Below are 23,669 nucleotides of genomic sequence, written 5' to 3' on the forward strand. Positions count from 1 at the left end.
CGTAACAGTCGCGCGCGCGCGCGCGCGCGCCTGTGTGTGTGTGTGTGTGTGTGTGTGTGTGTGTGTGTGTGTGTGTGTGTGTGTGTGTGTGGTTTTTCGTGGATTCCGAAGAAAAATGTTCAAATGTATGTAAAGTCTTCCTTTGGTCGTCCTCCTCATTCATTTCAACTGGAAACTTCCCTTGTTGTGAAGGCGACGGAGAAACTGCAACCTTCTTCAATGATCCTGACTTCAGCCACCGATCCATGTTAGAAGTAATAAACTGGTCAAAAATCGACTTATGAAATAGGTAGGGCACTGACAAAGCAAGTTTAACATTTAATGATGCCTGGGGCCGCATACGTGCCAGTGAGCGCTGTGATTGGTCGACAAAGCTTGTTCCGCGCATGCGTAAAACGTTTCAGCGCATCCAGCGCCGTGAGCTGGGGCACAAACGACCCCCGTATTGTTGCGAAACAGTCGATCAGAGAGGCCCGCATTCTCCGGCACTAAACTGTGTATGCGTTCTCACTCAAGAGAATGGGTGTATATCAGCGGCTATGTGTTTGTTTATTTTTAGGAGTGGTAACTATAGATGCTGTAATGGACTCTAAGTAATGTCTGTAATTCCATTTGGGAACTAGCAATTTGCCCGTTACTTCACTACTGGTTTAAGATGGTTCAGAATACAGTATGTCTTCCTGTAAACTGGCCGTACATCTTTCCTGTAACTCTGATGCTGGATAACATGTATTGTTGGAAGTGGTCCTTTAGGATGGAATAATCTCCTAGTAGCAAAGTCATTTTTGCCTGTTTCTTCTGTACAGTAAATGTGACCTAACTTCCCATAAAACAACTTTGTCAGCAGCTTTCCCCACGTGTGGAACCTATAAACGCATCTAATTCCCCATCTCCTCTTCGTCTAGCACCTGCCAAATTTGCAATCAGTGTCCCACAAGCTAAGCAGGCTCCAATTTCTCCAAAACTATCCATACTGACAGGAAATACTCTACATTGTTTATGCTTCTGAGCGTGCGACATACTGCGCCATACCAAGTGTTGTACCCTACTCAGTTTGTTACTGCACAAGAAACAGTGTGTCTGTTGGCAACTCATCCCAGTATCCATCCTGATTATCTGTGGAGTTTCTTCTGGAATCTTATCAGAGAAGTTGAGCTGGAGTGATCATGATTGCAGTTTAGTGATGGTGTTAAGGCAGCACCATGTTGCATCAATTTGGTATCCTCAGCTGTGGTATCATGAGGAACAAAACCCTCATCAAGCTCCACAGTATGCTGCTTTAAGTCAACTATACCTGGATTTGAAGCCAGTAAATCCAACCCAAGTATGGAATTGCAGCCACTGCCTACCAAATTAAGTACTTGCATAAAAGCTGCAAGTTACGGTGGCCAAGGTAAATGTAACCCTTCCTGATGCCTATGAATTTACAACACTTCCACCCACTCCACTTAATGTAGACTGTGGTGGACACATACAGACAAGCCCAAAGGACCTGTAACTAACAACTGAAATATGTGCTCCTGTATCTACTAAAAATATCTTCCTAATGGTTAGGCTGCCTGTCACTGACACTGTGCACTGCTGACTAGTGGCTGTATTTACTAGAAATTCTGCCTGGAGGTTCCAGCATTTCTGCATCCATTTAACGCACCCATGCCATGTTGTGGTCTACTGTGCACTGACCATTGCTGTTCTGCACATTCTCTTGCTCTCGGTGGCGCGACGGACAACAGTTCTCACACATTGGTGTTTTGCAGTCCTGTCATGTATCACTTGGCCAGTGACAATAGTAGCACATCACTGTGGGTCCGATTATGTGGCCATGTGTCGCGATTCTATTTCTGCCAGAGTGATGGTGGAAGTTACGGCTGCCTGCAGGATATCTGGAAAACATGTTGCAATTTCCTTAACATCTCTGCTAGTAATTCACTTAGAATTGCATCCACAGCACACTGTTTCACTTCTTGGACCACTGTCCAACCCACTTCTACATTCTCTGATATAAATAAAGTCTACATCTTTCTCATACTCCCCCATGCCATGTCAAGCTATTATTAAATCCTTGCCAGTAGTTAATAGTGATACTTTTTAACTGAAAGAATTCACATGATTTAGCTCCTCATGACATAATAAATACAAATGGGATTCTCAAATAAAACTAGTGTTTCTTCAGTAAGTTTCTCACCAAACAGTGAAATGAAAGAAGGCGTAGTAAAGCCCATTGGGAGTCTAAGTGGACTAGTTAGCAATGGGATTGCCTTTCTGGGCTTCTTCTCAACTTATTTAGTATCACAGTCATACTGCATTTATCTGCATGCATCTACACAAGCTGATGACAAGACCGGCTCTTGGAGCAAACTGCAAGGCTGCGGCTCAGCTCACTGGGTCTTAAGTTTGAGGACTGGCTAAACAAGTAACCAGTGACTATGACAACTTCAATACATGGCAGTCCTTCCGATATAGTTTACACCAATGATGAGCCTAACAGTGGTCAAACTCTAGACACCAAAATGTCCAATGGATTGCAAGTGGCCAGAACTCTTATGTTTTGGGTGAATATTAGCTTTAGCTTCAATTTAACTTCCAATAATTATGTAGCAACCAAAGTTTGACTGTTATGTTATATTCCTCCGAAGACTGCATGCTATATTTACGCTTCAATTTTCAACTAGCTAGCTTTTGGAGTACATCCTTTCTTTCACAGAAAGAGGTGGTGCTGGCTGGACAGACAATGCCAGGAGAGCAGTTCGGCAGATGGACTAAGGTGGGATGGGGGTTGTGTCAGGTATGGTAATAATAGGAAGGTGCAGCTAGCTAGCAAGGGGAGGGGAGGGGTGGCAGGTGGAGGATATCGTGAGACTTTCAGCAAGAGAGTTCCCATCACTGTAGAAAGCCATCCACAGATGACCAGGTTGTATAGGGAGTGTTTTCTAGTGAGGTTGTAGTGGCAGCTGTCGAAATGCAGATACTGTTGGTGGTTAGTGGATTTCGTATGGACAGAAATGTGGATGGAGCCATCAGGTGGAGGCCAACATCCAGGAAGGTGGCACATTGTTTGGAGGAGGAGTAGGTGAAGCAGATGGTAGAGGTGATGTTGAGGTTGTGAAGGAATGAGGATAGGGTGTCTTGGCCCTGAGCCCAGATCCTGAAGATATCATCAGTGAACCAGACTAGCAGTTTGGGGCTTTGGGAGGCTAGGGAGATTTCCTCTAGATGGCCCATAAAAAGATTGACATAGGAGGTAGCCGTGTGGGTGACAGTGGCTGTATGTGGATTTGTTCAGATATCTTTACCTCTAAGTAGATGTAGTTGTGTTGGAGGATATAGTTGGTAAGATGTATGAGAAATGAGATATTGGGTTTTGGGTTCGAAGGATATTGGGAGAGGTAGTGCTCAATAGCAGAAAGGCCATGGGCATGTGGGATGTTGCTGTATGGGGAGATGACGACAACAGTGAAGAGTAGGGTTACTGGAGGTAAGTGGGTTGGGATGGTGGAGAGTTGATGAAAACAGTGGTTCATGTCATTGATGTGAAAGTCTAGATTTCAGGCAATTGGTTGAGGTGTTGGTCAACAAGAACAGAAACTCTTTTCAGTAGGAGCATAATAACCAGCTACGATGAGACATCCAAGACTGTTGGGTTTGTGGATTTTTGAGGGTGTGTAGGAGGTGGGTGTGTGGGATATTGTGTAGAGGAGGGAGATGGACTGGGGAGGAGATTCGGAAATGGACCTACAGATTTCAGTAGGGATTTGAGGTTATGATGGACTTCTGGGATGGTATGACTATAACAGAGTTTGTCAGTGGTGGAGTCAGACAGTTACCGGAAGCCTTCTGTCAGATAGTCACTGCAATTCTTTGCAACAGCGGTAGAGCCTTTGTCTGCAGGGGTGATAATTAGCTCAGGATCTGTTTTGAGGTTGTGTATTGCTATCCTTTCATGTGCTGAAAGGTTAGTGTTCTTAGGAAGGGACCTGAGGAAGGATGGTGAGGCCAAGTTGAAGACATGAAATTTCTGCAAGGTGACTTGTGGGTAATTGGATGGGAGGAAGGGAGGTTCATGGTTGGATGATGGTATGAACTTGGAAGAGGCAAGGTTCACTGTTGGAATTAGGTTGGCTAGGATCAGATGGATTGGTGGAAAAGAAGTGTTTCCGTTACAGGGATCAGGAGAAGGAGAGAAGGTCTGTGACAAGTCCAACATGGGTAAACTTGGGTGTGTGGCTGAACGTGAGGCCTTTGGATAGGACTGGAACTTCTGAGGGGCTGAGGTTTTCAGTGGAAAGATTAACAACAGTGATTCAGGTTCGTATGGGTTCTGGATTCTTATGGCGTGATGGAGTTTTGGAGGGTGTGGCAAATTGAAAAGTTCAGCTGTGTAGAGTGTGGGTGGTATGAAGGGTTGACGAGGTGGATCATTGTGAGGGAATGGGTGTTGATGGGTAGTTGTTCTCCAAGACAGAGGTAGGATGTCAACGGGTTGATAATTTATGGAGGTGGTGGTTGGAATGCTCTTCTATGTATTGAGAACAAGGGTTTCAAGTTAGGATTCTACAGTAACAGTATCTTCCGGAAGGAACAGTGGTGGTTCTGGGATGCCTGTGCCGTGACGATGTTTTTCTATAGAATCAGGTTTGTGAGGGATAGGGACTGGTGGAAATCTGAATATGTGAAGTAAGCAGCATTTAAGGAACAGGGTATGGGACCGAATTTTAGATAGGGATAAGGAACTTTCCTGAGCTGATGCACTTAGATGGAGCAGGTGTCCATTTGGGTTGAGTGGTGCTAAGAAAATGAGGAATGTCAGGGGAAATGGACAAATGAAGGCGATATGTGATTTTAATGGGAAATAGATAACAGAGTATGAGTTTGGGGAGTGAAAAGGGCAGAAGAAATTCTGCTGAGGGCAATAGGATGGTTCTGTGATATGAGGGCAATTGATCACGTGTAAATTATCATCAATTGTGGGACACAAAAAGAAAAGGTGTAAAATTCTGATGAGAGCAATGTGTTGAGGAAGTGTGGGTGGATTAGGAGATGAAGTGTGATGTTTAGTTGCTGGAAAGTGTTATAACTGTGATACAGTGAAGAGGTAGAAGAGTGAGTGATGTAGTCATGACAGCCACGAACAATGCCATAGGGTGTCACAAGAGGTAAGAGGGAAAATTTAGGACAAGGTGCTGATGGAAAACACAGGAGAGACAAAGTAGATGTAAATTAGAAAATATTAGCAAAGAGTGGGCAGCACGAGCTTCAAATCAGAAGGAAGCCACTAGGTGGTAATAATCGTTGGAAAGTTTTGCTCAATCTACACATTCAGCACCTCCTACTCCAGTCCTGTTGCGGGCTTATCCTACCCTATCAGACGCTGGGCCTCCTGTGATAGTAGCCATGTAATATATCAACTTTACTGCAGTCACTGTACATCTTTTTATGTTGGTGTGACAACAAACCAGGTTTCCATCGGAATGAATGACTGCCACCAAACTATGGGCAGGAACTAAATAGAAAAGTCTGGTGACACAATGTGCAACTGAGTGCAACTTGTTTGATTTCAATGGCTGCTTAATGACCAGGACGATTTGGATTTTTCGTCCACCACCAGCTTTTCTGAACTGTGCCAATGGGAGTTATTGTTGCAGCACATCCTTCACTTCTGGCTTCATCTTGGCTTCAATCTCCATTAATCGACGGTCCCCATACCGGCAGCTTCCCCTTCCTCTGTCCTATAATGCCCTCTCAATTCACCTCTCCGTGTCACCTTCATTATATGCTACACTCCCATTAGCTCAGACACCCGCGCATCACATACCTGTTCTGTGCATCTGCTACCCCACTCTTTCACATCCCTAACCAGAAGATGGACAGCCTCCATTACTCACTCCCAATCACTCTTCCTGCCTCCCACATTTTTCTCCTGTAATCACTGCACTTTGTACAACCCCCACCCGACCCCAAACCACCTGCCAAAGCGCGGTCCTGACATTGTGCATACAGCTGGCACCATGTATGGGCACAAGCATTTGTGTGCATGTCTGCATGAAAACTTTCTCATGAATCAGTCTATCTACTAGTGAAAATGATAGCAAGATCCCTATTGTAGCTTCTAAGATTAGCCCAAACACATGGACAGAAACTATAGCAGGGGACTTTAATTTATAATGTATACAAAAGATAGATGATAAGCCATATAGGTGAACATCCAGTATTAACTGTAATGTCCTGGCTAGACTGTGTGGCTGTTTATCACGAAATGACTTCAGATATTACTTAGTTCGCAATTGTAATTACTTTTTCTCCTAGAGTAATAAGAAGAGTGTGATGGTGCTCCTCCCTGACTATTAGGAAGTCTTCTCATTGCAATTCTGCAGCAGCCCAAAGCCCTCATGTTTCCCATTGCCAGGAATACTTGTTACTCAGTGCATTGGTTGCATGCCGTCGTCTGTCTAGCATCCAAGAGCCTCTGGAAAGCATACAAAACAACATGTACCATCTGTAATTGTTAATATATTATATCCAGTCATACCCAGTTATATCCTCTGTCATGATATATAGCATCTTTGTGATATATTTACCATATTTATTATATTTGTTTTACCATCGCAGCATTCAGTATTCCCAACTGATGCTACTCCATCGGATAGGCACCAAAATCTTCCTTTTTTGGGTAGGTTGATGGCCACATTTATGGGCCACAGGTGGATCCAGGTCGCAGTGCTCTGCAACTTTTGTGAGGGGCTGCTAACAATGTAATCTTTGGCATCAGTGCTTTCTGCTTTGCTGGCAGTAACAGCAAGATCCAAAGAAAATCTTGTAAATGAGGATACCATGAACCATCTTACTTGTGAAACTGTCTGGTGTGATCCAGCCAGCCCAACATGTGTATTCTTATACTGACTGCAGCACCCAGTACAGCTTTGTCAGCAACTTCTTATGTAATTCTAAACTACCCTGCCTAATATGTTCTGAAAATCACATGTTTACTTGTCTTAATGCAGGCCATATTTTGAGTCAATAAGAAGACATACACCAAATCAGGGAGCATAGAAGTTGATCAGGTAATGGCCCAAGAAGCTGAGCAGTGCACCCAGGATGTGTTTCTGTACAGATTACCAGCAGACATGTCAAGCAACATGGGTATGGATTTCCCAGATACCTTGCAGGGAACTGTAATTTCTGCTATTACTGTGAGATAAATAGAATGAGACACGTGGCCATGTGTTTTGGATCTGTATTGACATGCTACCACTGCCACTGCCCAAGTATCGTGTCTGGATTGCAAAACACACTGCGCTAGAATTGGGGTCAGATGAGTCACTGTGAGAGAATGTGGACAACAATGAAGGTCCACACATGTAGACTTCACAGTGGCAGGCACACATTAATTGGATGTAGAAGTGGTGGAGTGTGTGCTGGTTTGAAACTTCCTGTCCTCATACCCTTGCTTGCGCAGGTTCTTTTCTCCTACCTTCCAAACTTCACATAATTTCTCCTGCACTCTTTGCAGTTTTAGCAGCACTGCTGGGAGCACACATTGCATAGTGAAAATTCAAATCCCCTAGGCGCTGATGAAGCCATTACTGTGTTACCATATTTCACAGATTATAAGATTCGCGTTAATTTTTAAGCTTTTTTTAAAAAAAAGAACATTTTTACCATTTTTATCGTTAGACTGTAAAACCAGACTACAGAAATTCTTAGTTAATAAAGCTGCACTGACCTTTAAAATTGTAGAAAATCACCCTCTTCTATTTTTTGGCTGTTTTGTATTCAGTTCTCTGTTTGCACATTTCATCTTCCTCATTTTTTCAGTTTTTCTTTACTAGCCTGCCAGTCACAAATGTGTGTGTGTGTGTGTGTGTTTTTTTTTCTCTTTCCTGTTGATGGAGGGCCAAAATGCCACTCAGCTACTCTTGTTTCCATGTTCTTCTGCATATGCTATTACTTTCAGCCTATAGCTGCATCATATGAACACCTTTTATTTTTTTCACTTATGAAACAAGCTGCTCACAAAAATACTGCACTGTTACCGATAACACAGATAACTTTAAATTCGAGTTCACTGGCACCGAAGACTACAACGACACGTCATAGGCTAGAGAGTGTTCTGGGTTTGTGATGATGGGGCAGAAGGGAGACAGTGTTAGCAAGCATGTGAATCCCCCCAACTCATGTTTGTCACATTGGTGCACCGCTACTGCCAGTCAAATCCAATGTTGCCAGATAAAGCAAATACACTCCTGGAAATTGAAATAAGAACACCGTGAATTCATTGTCCCAGGAAGGGGAAACTTTATTGACACATTCCTGGGGTCAGATACATCACATGATCACACTGACAGAACCACAGGCACATAGACACAGGCAACAGAGCATGCACAATGTCGGCACTAGTACAGTGTATATCCACCTTTCGCAGCAATGCAGGCTGCTATTCTCCCATGGAGACGATCGTAGAGATGCTGGATGTAGTCCTGTGGAACGGCTTGCCATGCCATTTCCACCTGGCGCCTCAGTTGGACCAGCGTTCGTGCTGGACATGCAGACCGCGTGAGACGACGCTTCATCCAGTCCCAAACATGCTCAATGGGGGAGAGATCCGGAGATCTTGCTGGCCAGGGTAGTTGACGTACACCTTCTAGAGCACGTTGGGTGGCACGGGATACATGCGAACGTGCATTGTCCTGTTGGAACAGCAAGTTCCCTTGCCGGTCTAGGAATGGTAGAACGATGGGTTCGATGACGGTTTGGATGTACCGTGCACTATTCAGTGTCCCCTCGACGATCACCAGTGGTGTACGGCCAGTGTAGGAGATTGCTCCCCACACCATGATGCCGGGTGCTGGCCCTGTGTGCCTCGGTCGTATGCAGTCCTGATTGTGGCGCTCACCTGCACGGCGCCAAACACGCATACGACCATCATTGGCACCAAGGCAGAAGCGACTCTCATCGCTGAAGACGACACGTCTCCATTCGTCCCTCCATTCACGCCTGTCGCGACACCACTGGAGGCGGGCTGCACGATGTTGGGGCGTGAGCGGAAGACGGCCTAACGGTGTGCGGGACCGTAGCCCAGCTTCATGGACACGGTTGCGAATGGTCCTCGCCAATACCCCAGGTGCAACAGTGTCCCTAATTTGCTGGGAAGTGGCGGTGCGGTCCCCTACGGCACTGCGTAGTATCCTACGGTCTTGGCGTGCATCCGTGCGTCGCTGCGGTCCGGTCCCAGGTCGACGGGCACGTGCACCTTCCGCCGACCACTGGCGACAACATCGATGTACTGTGGAGACCTCACGCCCCACATGTTGAGCAATTCGGCGGTACGTCCACCCGGCCTCCCGCATGCCCACTATACGCCCTCGCTCAAAGTCCGTCAACTGCACATACGGTTCACGTCCACGCTGTCGCGGCATGCTACCAGTGTTAAAGACTGCGATGGAGCTCCGTATGCCACGGCAAACTGGCTGACACTGACGGCGGCGGTGCACAAATGCTGCGCAGCTAGCGCCATTCGACGGCCAACACCGCGGTTCCTGGTGTGTCCGCTGTGCCGTGCGTGTGATCATTGCTTGTACAGCCCTCTCGCAGTGTCCTGAGCAAGTATGGTGGGTCTGACACACCGGTGTCAATGTGTTCTTTTTTCCATTTCCAGGAGTGTAGATACAGGTCAGATATATGGATTTTTAAGACTGGTGGGAATTTTAAATCTAACACTGGACGTTTTTATATTAATTTCGAGTATAAGATGCACCTGAATTTTGGGGCAATTTTTCAAAGAAAAAAGTGCGTCTTATAGTCCATAAAATATGGTACATCCTTTCTTCAGGAGTTAGTAAAATGATGAAAACAATCAGTTTTTGACAAAATAATTTAATTGTATAGATTAAAAAATCTATTCACCAAGTGACGGCAGGACACACACATAAAAGAAGGTTGTAATTAGGCAAGCTTTCGGAGCCAGTGGCTCCTGCAGGCAGAAACGCTGAAGGGGAAGGAAGAGGGGTGAAAGAAAAGGACTGGAAAGGTTTAAGAGAAGGGGTAGATTTAGGGAAAGTCACCCAGAACCACGGGTCAGGGGTGACTGCACGGGATTACCAGACTTACCCATGCGGTAAGCATCCCCTCACCCGCAGTTCTGGGTGACTTTTCTGAAATCTACCCCTTTTCTTACACCTTTCAAGTCCTTTTCCTTCACCTCTCATCCTTCCCCTTTAACCCTTATGCCTGCAGGAGCAGCCACTGGCTCCCAAATATCGCCTAATTACAACCTTCTTTTATGTGTGTGTTCTGCCACTTCTTGGTGAGTATATTTCTTTATCTATCCAATTAAATTACTTTCTTCAGGAGTGTTGCGTAAAGTTTGTGGAGAACTTCTGCGAAGTTTGAGAGGCATGAGAGAGGTACTAATGGAGGTAAAGCCACAAGAGTAGGTTGTTGTTGTTGTTGTTGTTGTTGTTGTGGTCTTCAGTCCTGAGACTGGTTTGATGCAGCTCTCCATGCTACTCTATCCTGTGCAAGCTTTTTCATCTCCCAGTACCTACTGCAACCTACATCCTTCTGAATCTGCTTAGTGTATTCATCTCTTGGTCTCCCTCTACGATTTTTACCCTCCACGCTGCCCTCCAATACTAAATTGGTGATCCCTTGATGCCTCAGAACATGTCCTACCAACCGATCCCTTCTTCTGGTCAAGTTGTGCCACAAACTTCTCTTCTCCCCAATCCTATTCAATACTTCCTCATTAGTTATGTGATCTACCCATCTAATCTTCAGCATTCTTCTGTAGCACCACATTTCGAAAGCTTCTATTCTCTTCTTGTCCAAACTATTTATCGTCCATGTTTCACTTCCATACATGGCTACACTCCATACGAATACTTTCAGAAATGACTTCCTGACACTTAAATCAATACTGGATGTTAACAAATTTCTCTTCTCCAGAAACGCTTTCCTTGCCATTGCCAGCCTACATTTTATATCCTCTCTACTTCGACCATCATCAGTTATTTTGCTCCCCAAATAGCAAAACTCCTTTACTACTTTAAGTGCCTCATTTCCTAATCTAATTCCCTCAGCATCACCCGACTTAATTAGACTACATTCCATTATCCTTGTTTTGCTTTTGTTGATGTTCATCTTATATCCTCCTTTCAAGACACTGTCCATTCCATTCAACTGCTCTTCCAAGTCCTTTGCTGTCTCTGACAGAATTGCAATGTCATCGGCGAACCTCAAAGTTTTTATTTCTTCTCTATGAATTTTAATACCTACTCCGAATTTTTCTTTTGTTTCCTTTACTGCTTGCTCAATATACAGATTGAACAACATCGGGGAGAGGCTACAACCCTGTCTCGCTCCCTTCCCAACCACTGCTTCCCTTTCATACCCCTCGACTCTTATAACTGCCATCTGGTTTCTGTACAAATTGTAAATAGCCTTTCGCTCCCTGTATTTTACCCCTGCCACCTTCAGAATTTGAAAGAGAGTATTCCAGTCAACATTGTCAAAAGCTTTCTCTAAGTCTACAAATGCTAGAAACGTAGGTTTGCCTTTCCTTAATCTTTCTTCTAAGATAAGTCGTAAGGTCAGTATTGCCTCACGTGTTCCAGTGTTTCTACGGAATCCAAACTGATCTTCCCCGAGGTTGACTTCTACTAGTTTTTCCATTTGTCTGTAAAGAATTCGTGTTAGTATTTTGCAGCTGATAGTTCGGTAATTTTCACATTTGTCAACACCTGCTTTCTTTGGGATTGGAATTATTATATTCTTCTTGAAGTCTGAGGGTAGTTCGCCTGTCTCATACATCTTGCTCACCAGATGGAAGAGTTTTGTCAGGACTGGGTCTCCCAAGGCCATCAGTAGTTCTAATGGAATGCTGTCTACTCCCGGCACCTTGTTTCGACTCAGGTCTTTCAGTGCTCTGTCAAACTCTTCACGCAGTATCATATCTCCCATTTCATCTTCATCTACATCCTCTTCCATTTCCATAATATTGTCCTCAAGTACATCGCCCTTGTATAGACCCTCTATATACTCCTTCCACCTTTCTGCTTTCCCTTCTTTGCTTAGAACTGGGTTTCCATCTGAGCTCTTGATATTCATACAAGTCGTTCTCTTATCTCCAAAGGTCTCTTTAATTTTCCTGTAGGCGGTATCTATCTTACCCCTAGTGAGATAGGCCTCTACATCCTTACATTTGTCCTCAAACCATCCCTGCTTAGCCATTTTGCACTTCCTGTCGATCTCATTTTTGAGACGTTTGTATTCCATTTTGCCTGTTTCACTTACTGCATTTTTATATTTTCTCCTTTCATCAATTAAATTCAATATTTCTTCTGTTACCCAAGGATTTCTACTAGCCCTCGTCTTTTTACCTACTTGATCCTCTGCTGCCTTCACTACTTCATCCCTCAAAGCTACCCATTCTTCTTCTACTGTATTTATTTCCCCCATTCCTGTCAATTGCTCCCTTATGCTCTCCCTGAATCTCTGTACAACTTCTGGTTCTTTTAGTTTATTCATGTCCCATCTCCTTAAATTCCCACCTTTTTGCAGTTTCTTCAGTTTTAATCTACAGGTCATAACCAATAGATTGTGGTCAGAGTCCACATCTGCCCCTGGAAATGTCTTACAATTTAAAACCTGGTTCCTAAATCTCTGTCTTACCATTATATAATCTATCTGATACCTTTTAGTATCCCAGGGTCCTTCCATGTATACAACCTTCTTTCATGATTGTTAAACCAAGTGTTAGTTATGATTATGTTGTGCTCTGTGCAAAATTCGACCAGGCGGCTTCCTCTTTCATTTCTGTCCCCCAATCCATATTCACCTACTATGTTTCCTTCTCTCCCTTTTCCTACACTCGAATTCCAGTCACTCATGACTATTAAATTTTCGTCTCCCTTCACAATCTGAATAATTTCTTTTATTTCATCATACATTTCTTCAATTTCTTCGTCATCTGCAGAGCTAGTTGGCATATAAACTTGTACTACTGTAGTAGGCGTGGGCTTCGTATCTATCTTGGCCACAATAATGCGTTCACTATGCTGTTTGTAGTAGCTTACCCACATTCCTATTTTCCTATTCATTATTAAACCTACTCCTGCATTACCCCTATTTGATTTTGTGTTTATAGCCCTGTAGTCACCTGACCAGAAGTCTTGTTCCTCCTGCCACCGAACTTCACTAATTCCCACTATATCTAACTTCAACCTATCCATTTCCCTTTTTAAATTTTCTAACCTACCAGCCCGATTAAGGGATCTGACATTCCAAGCTCCGATCCGTAGAACGCCAGTTTTCTTTCTCCTGATAACGACATCCTCTTCAGTAGTCCCCGCCCGGAGATCCGAATGGGGGACTATTTTACCTCCGGAATATTTTACCCAAGAGGAAGCCATCATCATGTAATCATACAGTAAAGCTGCATGCCCTCGGGAAAAATTACGGCTGTAGTTTCCCCTTGCTTTCAGCCGTTCGCAGTACCAGCACAGCAAGGCCGTTTTGGTTATTGTTACAAGGCCAGATCGGTCAATCATCCAGACTGTTGCCCTTGCAACTACTGAAAAGGCTGCTGCCCCTCTTCAGGAACCACACGTTTGTCTGGCCTCTCAACAGATACCCCTCCGTTGTGGTTGCACCTACAGTACGGCTATCTGTATCGCTGAGGCACGCAAGCCTCCCCACCAACGGCAAGGTCCATGGTTCATGGGGGGAAGAACAGGTTATGAATCACATATAGTCGGTAGGGCACTTACCATGAAAGACAAGGTTCCCATGTTCACTTCCTGGTCCATAACACAATTATAATCAGACAGGAAGTTTCTAATCTGTTCTATTTTGTGCATAATTACTTGCCTTATTCCGTTGATTGCATCACGTCTTGTGGGTACTATATGTGTACTTTTCTGTTCTTTTCCCATAACTTGTGCTGTTTTTTTTTAAATATCTAATGCTTCTGACAAAAATTTAAAAAGTGGAGAATTTTGCTTATTTGAGTAGCTTGCTAAATGATATTACTATCACTACTACCATTATAACAATTTAATTGATGCAGTTAGCTTGCAACTCATAAATGTTGGCTTGCAACTCTCATTCTTTTTTAATTATTGTTTCTTCTACTATCTGTTCATCTCTCTAATTTGTTTTATAAGTTTTCAGAGTAGTCTGGTTCCTGGTAACGTATTTTATTTCTTCTGAACATTATTCAGTTTAAAGTGTGATATTGTCTTTCTCGAAACCTTGGTTGTGGTGGCAGACTTATCTGTAACAGCACAGGTTTCAAGTCATGCTTGAAGGTGACAGTTTGGTTGTGAGTTGTTGAATACAAAATAAAGGTTGCACTAACAGAGCAGATTGTAGTGCAGCCCTGTGTGTGTGTGTGTGTGTGTGTGTGTGTGTGTGTGTGTGTGTGTGTGTGTATTTCAATCTTTCCAATTTATTTCCTTGGCAATTTTCAGGGAAACCTGTAATATGTCAGTGTAATACATGTTTGTATTCTCTTCCTTCCTAGTGATACATTTTTGACTCTCATTTCTCTGCAAATCTACATGACCCCATTCAGCATACTATTTCACATCTAGATTCTATCTCCTGTCCCAATCTTCAATGGAAGCTCATTAATTCCCATCTCTTAACGTGCTGTGTGTTCGTAACTTGATGTGAACAATGTTTAGTGGTTCTAAGGCAGTTACTTTTTGCTATGAGTTGTTAAATAGAAACTCCGTGAATACTTTTCAAGTATTGTTATACAATACTATGCTTCAATATCCCTTTATGCTTGAGACCATGGTTAAGGATTCTTTGGGCAATTTTTTTTCTTTATTAATTTTTGTACAGATCAGATTTTTTCTTTGTTAATTTTTGTACAGGTCACCTGAGGTTGCATTTTCGATTGATGAGAAACCTACTGTGACCTTTAAATAAAAGTATTTAACAGCCATTGTGGATCATTTCATTCAAAATGTGGCAATTTGGCTGTGATTACCTGCAGTTTGAAATAACAAGTATCTCGCAGTGGTTTAAAAGACTGGTGAGATATTTTCCATGTGCCGTTATGGGCTTAACAATTTTGGTACTCACTGAGCACAAACTTGCAAGTATATACAGATTCAAAAGATTGTCACAATCTGCCATGAACAATTCTAATATTACATTTTATTTCTAACCATACATCAGTGTTGTCCATTTTGTAAAATGTGTTTTGTTTCATAATTTGTTAAGACATTATGGGAACGGGATACAATTATCAGTTGAATGCAATAACTATCCCCATTAAATTCCACAGAGATATATTTCGCGGTAAGTCATATATGTCTACACAACTTGCAATACAGAACAGAACTCAAAAACTAACATGAAGGCTCAGCAGAGCAGTAAGATTCCAGAGATGGTGTTAATCGTGGTCGATACGACCTATCGATGCCACACAGCCCCCACAGTACGAGTACCACCTGTGAGGCTTGAATGGAGGTCATGTGGGCATCAGCGTCGGTAGTAGTCGGGCGAGACGGCAGGCGCACGACCGGCATTTCCATCTTGGTCAAGGCAGAGGTGGAGTAGTTGGTGGCAGGTCCACCTCGTAGTCAGTCAACCAGCGGGGGCGGACGATGCATCGGCTAGCCCGAGAGGAGGCGTTTGGAACGGCAGGTGCAGGTACGTCCACCCCAAATGCAGATCGAGCCGTCCGAGGAGATAAACGCACGAATTTCTGATGGGTCGCACTCGCGGAGGAGGGACAAGCTATGCACTACACTGACATTTAACTGCCCATTGGTGGGCGAGGCCGAAGTGTCTGTTAGGAGCACGAGCACATTGGCGTCGTAGGTGACGATCGCCACGTCGTCCACCCAGTTTGGTGGCACTTTGCAGCACAGGTTGAATGTGGGAGAGCGAGTCTCTGCAGACAGTGACGTGGCGGCGTAACCCACACATGGGGTGGATGGCAATTTGCCTGGAAAACCTGCGAATGGCGATGACCAATTATGGGTTCCAGAAAACAGTGCCGTGGGATGAGACAAAGCATCTTCAGGTGGTGGAAAAGTCATCAGGAGGGTCCAACTGAGATGACAGAGGGGCATCAGAGTCCTCAAAAGCAGGCTTGAGCCTGTGTACTGAAACGTTCTGCGGACTATCTTTAACCATAATGTCGAACGTCATCTCGCCCCTCCGGAGGCATGTAAGTATCCAGCAGGGAATGACTGATAGGCGGGTGTAGCCGTGCATGTTTGAAGTGAGTGCGCATGTGAATAATGAAATCTGGGGAGAGGGGAAAATCCTCAGGTGCTTGAAGCAGGATAAGTTCCCCTTGTAGGACAGGGTTCTCCCCGAAAACGAATTCAGAGATAGTTCCCAGTAAGTCTAGTTTAAAGGTTGAACGAAGACCGAGTAGCACCCATGGAAGCGCCTCAGACCAAAGGCAGTCATGGTACCTGAGGGCAGTTTTGAGGGTGTGGTGCCACCGTTCAACTAACCCGTTGCTTTGCGGGTGGTGGGCTGTTGTATGAATTTTTTTAATGCCGCAGATGTTACATAAAATGGTGAACAGGGCAGACTCAAACTGCCGACCTTGGTCGGTGGTGATGGTGTTCGAGCAATCAAACCTGGAAATCTATGAGGAGATGAAACTCTTGCCCACAGTTTCAGCGGTGATGTTGGGTAAAGGAACAGCTTCCACCCAGCGAGACATGCAGTCAATTGTGGAGAGAAGATATCTGTGGCTCTCCAACAGTGGTAGTGAACTGATAAGGTCGATATGTACATGACGAAATTGTCCTTGTGGAATGTCGAACTTGCCTAGTGAAGGGGTGGTGTGACAGCCGATTTTGTTGCGTTGACAGGGGATGCAGCTGCATGCTCAGATCTGACAGTCCTGTTTAATATTTTTCCAAACGAAGCGCTCAGGTACGAGCCATGTAGTGATGCAGACGCCATGGTGAGCGAGGTTATGCACGGCATCGAAGGCTTGCCGGTGCAATGTGGGCGGGAGCAACGGCCGCAGGATGCTGGTAGAAGAATCGCACCACACCTCGTCCAAAACACCAGGGAACTTGGCTTTGGTAAACAAAAGAGATGTTTGAAGATCCGTGAGGAGAGCTTGAGATTCCTCGTTGGAGGCCTGGAGAGCAGCAAGGTTGGATAAGTCGATGATACGCGAGACAGTATTGATCCGCGAGAAAAAAATCTGCGGGGATTTTTTCTGTGCCTTTGATGTAGCAAACGTCTGTTGTCAATTGAGAGACTAAATCAAAGTGGCAGAAACACCGAGGGGTTGGGCCCTCGGGAGGGTTGCAGAAAGCGTCTGCTAGTGGTTTGTGATCGATGAGGATGAAGAAAGAGCGGCCCTCGACGTCAGGCAAAAGTGTTTGACGGCTTCATAGACCGCCAGAAGTTATGTATCAAAAGCGGAATATTTCTTCTGAGCTGTAGACAGTTTTTTAGAGAAGAAATGAAGGGAAGAAACTGTGTCGCCCTTGCGTTGCTGTAGTACTGCCCCCACCGCGATGTTGCTGGCGTCCGTACTGATGAACAACTCGGCCGACAGGTCGGGATGGACAAGTGTCACGGCGTGAGATAAGGAAGGTTTTAGAGCCTTGAAGGCCTCCAGCATAGGTTCAGTCCAGTGAACTGGTTTAAGGCCTTAAGTCTGTTTGCCCAACAGCAAGTCTGTCAGTGGGGCCTGCACGGCAGCGGCAGAAGACAGATGCCGACAGTAGTAATTTATTGTACCCAAGAAACGTCGGAGTGCTTTGTAAGTAGCAGGAGCGGCAGTGACGTGATGGCCTGCACCCAGGATTTGGGAGGCATCTGTGGAGATGGTGTAACCCAAAAATGTGACAGAGGACTGGCACAATTGGAATTTGCCCTTGTTGACCTCGACGCTATTGGAGTTCAAGGTCTGGAGGACCTTGTATAAATAATTTTCATGTTCCTCAGCCGAGTTGTTAAAAATGAGTATGTCATCCATATGCCAAGCAAAACTCGAACTGTCGTAAGATTGACTCGATGAAACTTTGCCATGTTTGTGCCGCATTTTTCAGGCTGAACGGCATGAAGTTGTATTGGAACAAACCGAGCGGCGCGATAATAGCTGTCTTTGGAATGTCTTCCGGCGCTACGGGAATCTGGTGATAGGCATGTTTACAGTCAATCACACTGAAAATTGTGGCCCATAACATATGAGTGAAATCGTTTATGTTCAGCAAGGGGTAGTTGTCTATGACGGTACAATAAGTTAATTACCGTAATCACACAGTCGAAAAGAATCGTCATGTTTGGGAGTGAGGTGAACTGGTGAAGACCAGTTGCTGTCCGACGGTTGTAGAATACCTGCTTCCAAAAGTTTGTTAATTTGATGCCGGGCCGCACGCAACTTAATGGGGTTGAGGCATCTAACCCTGTGCCTAATAGGAGGGCCAGCAGTGGTAATTATCTTTTGTGTTGTTCCGTCAGTGACGGAAGAAACTGAGAACTGCACATGAGACTAAGTAACGTCCTGAGGTGAAGTTTTTGGATGAGTGGGGTGTGACGAGGCGTAACCGTTAGCAAGGGTGGGAAAAAGCAGCTCGAAAGTCACATGCCTATTACGTGAGCATGGCGTGTGATTGTTTGGAGAGGTCGGCTGCGCACAGCACGGAGCGGGTCGGGACACGCAGCGACTGTCTGTTGTCAGCCTTGGCTTGAGTAACCAGCGCGGGCAAGAGAGCTTGAGTAACCGGTGTGGGCGTCGAGCGGGAAACAGCGATGGCTGCTGAGTCACGTGGTAGGCGCGTGAGAGAGGGGGGGATGTTTATTAACACGCGGGGCAGCTGCCTGCGTGGTGGGCGTATCGTGCGTGCAACTGCCATTAGAAGCACTGTTTGAAACACATGGAACTGAACATGGTGAGCACATCGGGTGTGCGGTGTCTACCGGACACGAATTGTCACACGCAATTAATGTTTTTGGACTACCCTGCTGAGTGTCCGAGCTGTTGTCAGCTAGAGAAATAAGGTTAGGTGGTGGCACTGTGGACTGCAGTTTCAGCAGCGAGGTACGAGCCACACTGAACTTGTTGTAAATTTGTGCTATTCGTTGTTTTAGCCCGTCGTTTTCCCGGCAGAGTTGTGCCGCCGAGTCGTATTCTGACAGTAGGTTCGTGACGCAAGTCACAATGTCACCCGCGAGGGTGGAGCACTTGCGTACTGACTCACATGTCGTGAGAGAAACAGAGCGTGGAACATAAGGGCAGCAGCACAGTATCTGAGGGTGAGTGGGATGTTGTAGCACCGAGCCCTGAACCACGTTTGGAGAGAGTTTGTAATGGGACAAAAAATCCATGCCGAGAATTGGTTCATTGATGTCAGCAATGTAGAAAGTCCATGGAAAACACAGAGGAGGAGATAGGTGCACCATAACTTTGACAGCGCCTGAGATTTGCAATGTTGATGCATTGACAACTTGCAGAAGTGACCTTGTCGATGAAAATACGGGGGGAGCCATTGACGTATGCACCAGTGTCGACTAGGAAAATGAGCCATGATGAAATGCCAGTCACGTATAAACGACCGCTCGACCAGGCGGACGAGTGGACGGAGTGCAGTGTATGGGAATGCCTGTGAGGTCCTGCAGTCGGCTTGGGTGCTGGCAAGGTAACTGACACTTCTTAGCATTATCGTCAAAAACCTCGTGGTATCAGCAGTACGGATGAGCCAGATGTGGTGGTGGTGGTGGTGGTGGTGGTGGTGGTGGTGGTGGTGGTGGTGGTGGTGGAGGAGGAGGAGGAGGAGGAGGAGGAGGCTTATCCTCATTGACTTGTTCTGGCATGTATACCAGCACATATGGTGCGTGGGCGATCCTGGAATGTTCAGACGGTGGAGAGAATGAGCGGATACTGCCAGGTGGTGTAGAAAGCGTGGATGTGGAGTGAGATCTGCCTCTGCCAGCAGACGGCCGGTAAACAGGAGCAGTTGTGCCAACCAGTGGTGAGTGGTGAGCTGATTGGTGTTGACGTAGCAATGCATACAGCTGGTCTGCGATGCAGATTCAAGAGCCGATTGACTCAAAGGAGTGCAGTAGCAGGTGAATCTTAGATCGGTAGGCAATTTGGTGGACCATACCGCCCACAGTGTGACGTCCGGCATTGTATGCCCACTCACGAGCAACCGAAGGCAGCATCAGAGTTGTGATGGAGTTCAGTCCCTCAGGTGTTCCTTGTACAAGATCTTGATGATTAATTCTTGTTGTGAGCAGGCGAGTCAGTCCACGATCGTTTTCTTCGTGAACTCGTACTTTGGTGGAGGTGGTGGCAAGAGGAGTAGATCGCAAATTAAGTCTGAGTGATCATGGAGGTGCATGACGAGACACAGGAATTTACAGTTGTCGTCAGACACATGATGGAACTTGTAAAGATGCTCAACAAGCGCAAACCATGATACAGGGTTGTCCTCATATACAGGAGGCAGCTTCGGCAGACGACAAGGGGGAGGGGACGAAGGCGGCTTCGGTGTCCCTTGGTAAACTGGCTGGTCCGTGGTAGGAGAGGCCATACAGCAGACTGGCACAGTAGGTGTAGGTGTGTTACCGGCAAGCACGTCCATAGCAACAGCGGGCTGCATTGTCCTTGACGTGTCGTGAAAACGCCACGCGGCTGGCACGTTCAGTACCGTGGGAACGAGCAGTTGCACAATATGTGCGGGGGTCCTGTAAACTGGACCGGAGATTACAGGTACTGAATTGAATTGACCCACCCCAGACATAATGTGGAAGGCCGGCTGGCAGACTCAGGCTGTGCTGTGGGAGAGGCGAGCAGCTGAGCGACCAAAACCGGGACCCCCTGCGAGTGCGGGGGGGGGGGGGGGGGTTGGTAACTCTTATGACCAAAGTTCTTCTTAAGTGAGCATGGAGAATTGTGTGCACTAAAATGTTCTTGATTAGTTTGCCAATCAGGCAAAACCGGAACAGTTCACGGTTGATAGTGGCCAGGTGCATTTTGCAATAATGGCGGTGCTGCACATGGCACGACAGTAACTGTTATTGCGGTCCGCTGAGAGTCAAAGTATGTGTGCGAATGTAGATCACTTTGAGCGTTATAAGATCGGTCAGTAGGTACACAGTTCTGAATATTATTCACTTCACACTTCACATGTTGGCGAGCACAGTCCATGACACGAAACCCGAGTCCATTGTCTGTGTTAGTGGCGTAGCACTCTACCGTTGTCAAGTGACAAAGTTTGAAGTTAACGTGGCTGGAGATCACGAATCACTATGAATTAATGTAGAACTGGTCATTGGCGAAGGAATGAAGATGTCTGGCGATCATTGTTGTGCTTCCAAATCTCCGAGCAAAGCATTGGGTGAGGTTGCCATGGCATCGTGCACATAACCTGTTGATTTACAACACCCGGCACGGAAGACGTAGAAACTTCGGGGTCACCAGTATGGGAACGGGATACGATTATCAGTTGAATGCAATAACTATCCCCATTAAATTCCACATAGAGATATATTTCGCATTAAGTCATATATGTGTACACAGCTTGCGATACAGAACGGAACTCAAAAAACTAACATGGAGGCTCGGCAGAACAGTAAGTGTCCAAAGGTGGTGTTAATCGTGGTCGATACGACCTATCGACACCACATCATAAAGTAGGAGACAATACTTTTTGACCCCTTCTAATTACGTTTCCTGTTCACAGTGGCCAGCTTTATCAATTCCACATTATTACACATTTGTTGTGAAACATATTGTATAGAGTTTTAATTATTGGTAGACCATTTTCATCTTCTATTAAACACCTTATGTTTGTACTTGTACATTACTTCAAATGTTTAACTTCTTGTTTCCGTTTCCCTGTATTCATTGAGTTTTAAAACTTTCTTTTGTGATTCTAATAAAATTTGTATTTTTTCAAGAAATATATGAGTACCCATCTATCATTTCTAGCTAAAATATGTTGCATATCTGTGAGTAATGTATTATGACAGACCAACTTTGCTTGTTATATTACAACTGATAGTGTATCCTCAAGTTCTCTTTGGATGTCTGGACTAAGCAAAATAGGGAAGGCAAAACACACTGTACTCCCGTTCCGAGAAGGAACCGAGTTTATATCCCAACTAGCCTCTCATGTCTGGGCTCCTGTGGTTCCGCCATTTAGGTTGAATGCCAGATTGATTCTTTGAAAAGAGCCCGGCCAGTTGCTTTCCCCATTTGTGACCAGTTCAAGAATGTGTTGTGTAATAAATTCGTAAATCAGATGCTGAATGCTATTTTTTTCCTTTCTTTGGCTGTTCTGGTTTGTTTCTTCTTTCTTGCTTTGCTCATATCAAGTACTCCTGCCGGAGATTTCCTAATAGTTCTTAGAGAGAGACCTCGAAACTTTCCTCAGTTAACATTTCTTTTTATTACTTTTTGCTTCCTTTGCTGTGTGTACTAAAATTCTTATGTTTCAAGCAGTGTTAGATACAGTTTCAAATGATTAACGTATCATATCACTTTCTCACATTGCAAAGCAATAACATTGCATCTTAAAACTGACAAAGTATTCAGAGAAGAAAATTGTGGGAATAGGAAATTGGAATGAAGGCTGATAAAATATTCCATCAGTTAACTTTCCACAAAGAAATGAATTATTTTGTGTCAAGCTTTTTATGTTGCACACGTGCATATCTGATTATGAAAATAATTTTTACAATATGGTGGTCTTTGACCCATCCTGCCGGAGTAATTAAAAAAAGAAACAAGGAAAGATAAATTTTATCTTGGAGGGTAATTACTTACTTTACATTTGTCCTTGTTTAATGGAATTACACAACATAAAAAATAAATATGCCAGCCTATAAAAAAAGCACCTATAATTAGACATTTCTTCAATCACAGTTTTCTCTCATTCATCCAGAAAAAGAGTATTAACAGATGTGACAAATACGCTAGTGTTCATATTGATGTCATTGCCTTTTCAGGTTCTCAGGTCAAGAGGTTACACTGATATGTGCATTCAGATTGGAAATGGAGCTATGGTTTCAAACATCAGCACTCAAGAAGGAATTTCTGTTGAGTATTTTCGGTTTAGGGATAGTTTGCTTGCAGATATAATGAATGCAGATTTAGTTATAAGTCATGCTGGAGCTGGTAGCTGTCTTGAGATACTTGAAGCTGGTAAGCCACTTGTAGTGGTTATAAATCAACAGCTGATGGGTAATCATCAACTTGAACTTGCAAAACAGCTATATGCTGATGAACATTTATATTACAGCACATGTGAAAATCTGAAAAGTGTGTTAGAAAATATGAACTTAGAAAAGTTAAAACCTTTTCCTCATGGAAATGCTGGTATTTTTGCAACATACCTTAATAGTGTATTTGGTTTTAATGAGTATAATAATGAAACATAGAGTTCTGGAGTATTTCAGCACTGCCTCAGGGAGTTAATCTCAATGAAGCATTGGGATTCATGAAGGTGTACCAGGTAAAGGAACAATATTGGTGTTAGAATTGAGACATACACAGTGTATAAAAAATGATCAAGTTACATTCCACAAAATGTTAAATATAATAATCACCAGTGACATTTTTTATAGAATATTATGAATTTTATTAATGTCAAAATAATATAAAAACATTCATACTTAATGTTTTGAATAAATGTAATACACTGAATAAATATAATATTAGTAAAATA

The 23,669-nt window shown here is 44.4% G+C and overlaps 1 protein-coding gene across 3 annotated transcripts in view; it reads left to right on the top strand.

Moving 5' to 3' along the window:
* The window catches only part of LOC124796259 (UDP-N-acetylglucosamine transferase subunit ALG13 homolog), a 34,907-nt gene extending 11,238 nt beyond the window's left edge, over window positions 1–23,669 (top strand). For 2 of the 3 annotated variants that reach the window (XM_047260364.1, XM_047260367.1), the window contains exon 2: window positions 22,951–23,669. In XM_047260364.1, the coding sequence (XP_047116320.1) occupies window positions 22,951–23,382 (432 nt within the window). In that variant the 3' untranslated portion in view covers window positions 23,383–23,669. Of the gene's footprint in view, window positions 1–14,897; window positions 15,038–22,950 lie in introns of those variants that run through there. The other variant, XM_047260366.1, reaches the window with a different exon arrangement.

The sequence above is a fragment of the Schistocerca piceifrons genome, chromosome 4 (assembly GCF_021461385.2).
Source record: "Schistocerca piceifrons isolate TAMUIC-IGC-003096 chromosome 4, iqSchPice1.1, whole genome shotgun sequence".
Taxonomy (NCBI): domain Eukaryota; kingdom Metazoa; phylum Arthropoda; class Insecta; order Orthoptera; family Acrididae; genus Schistocerca; species Schistocerca piceifrons.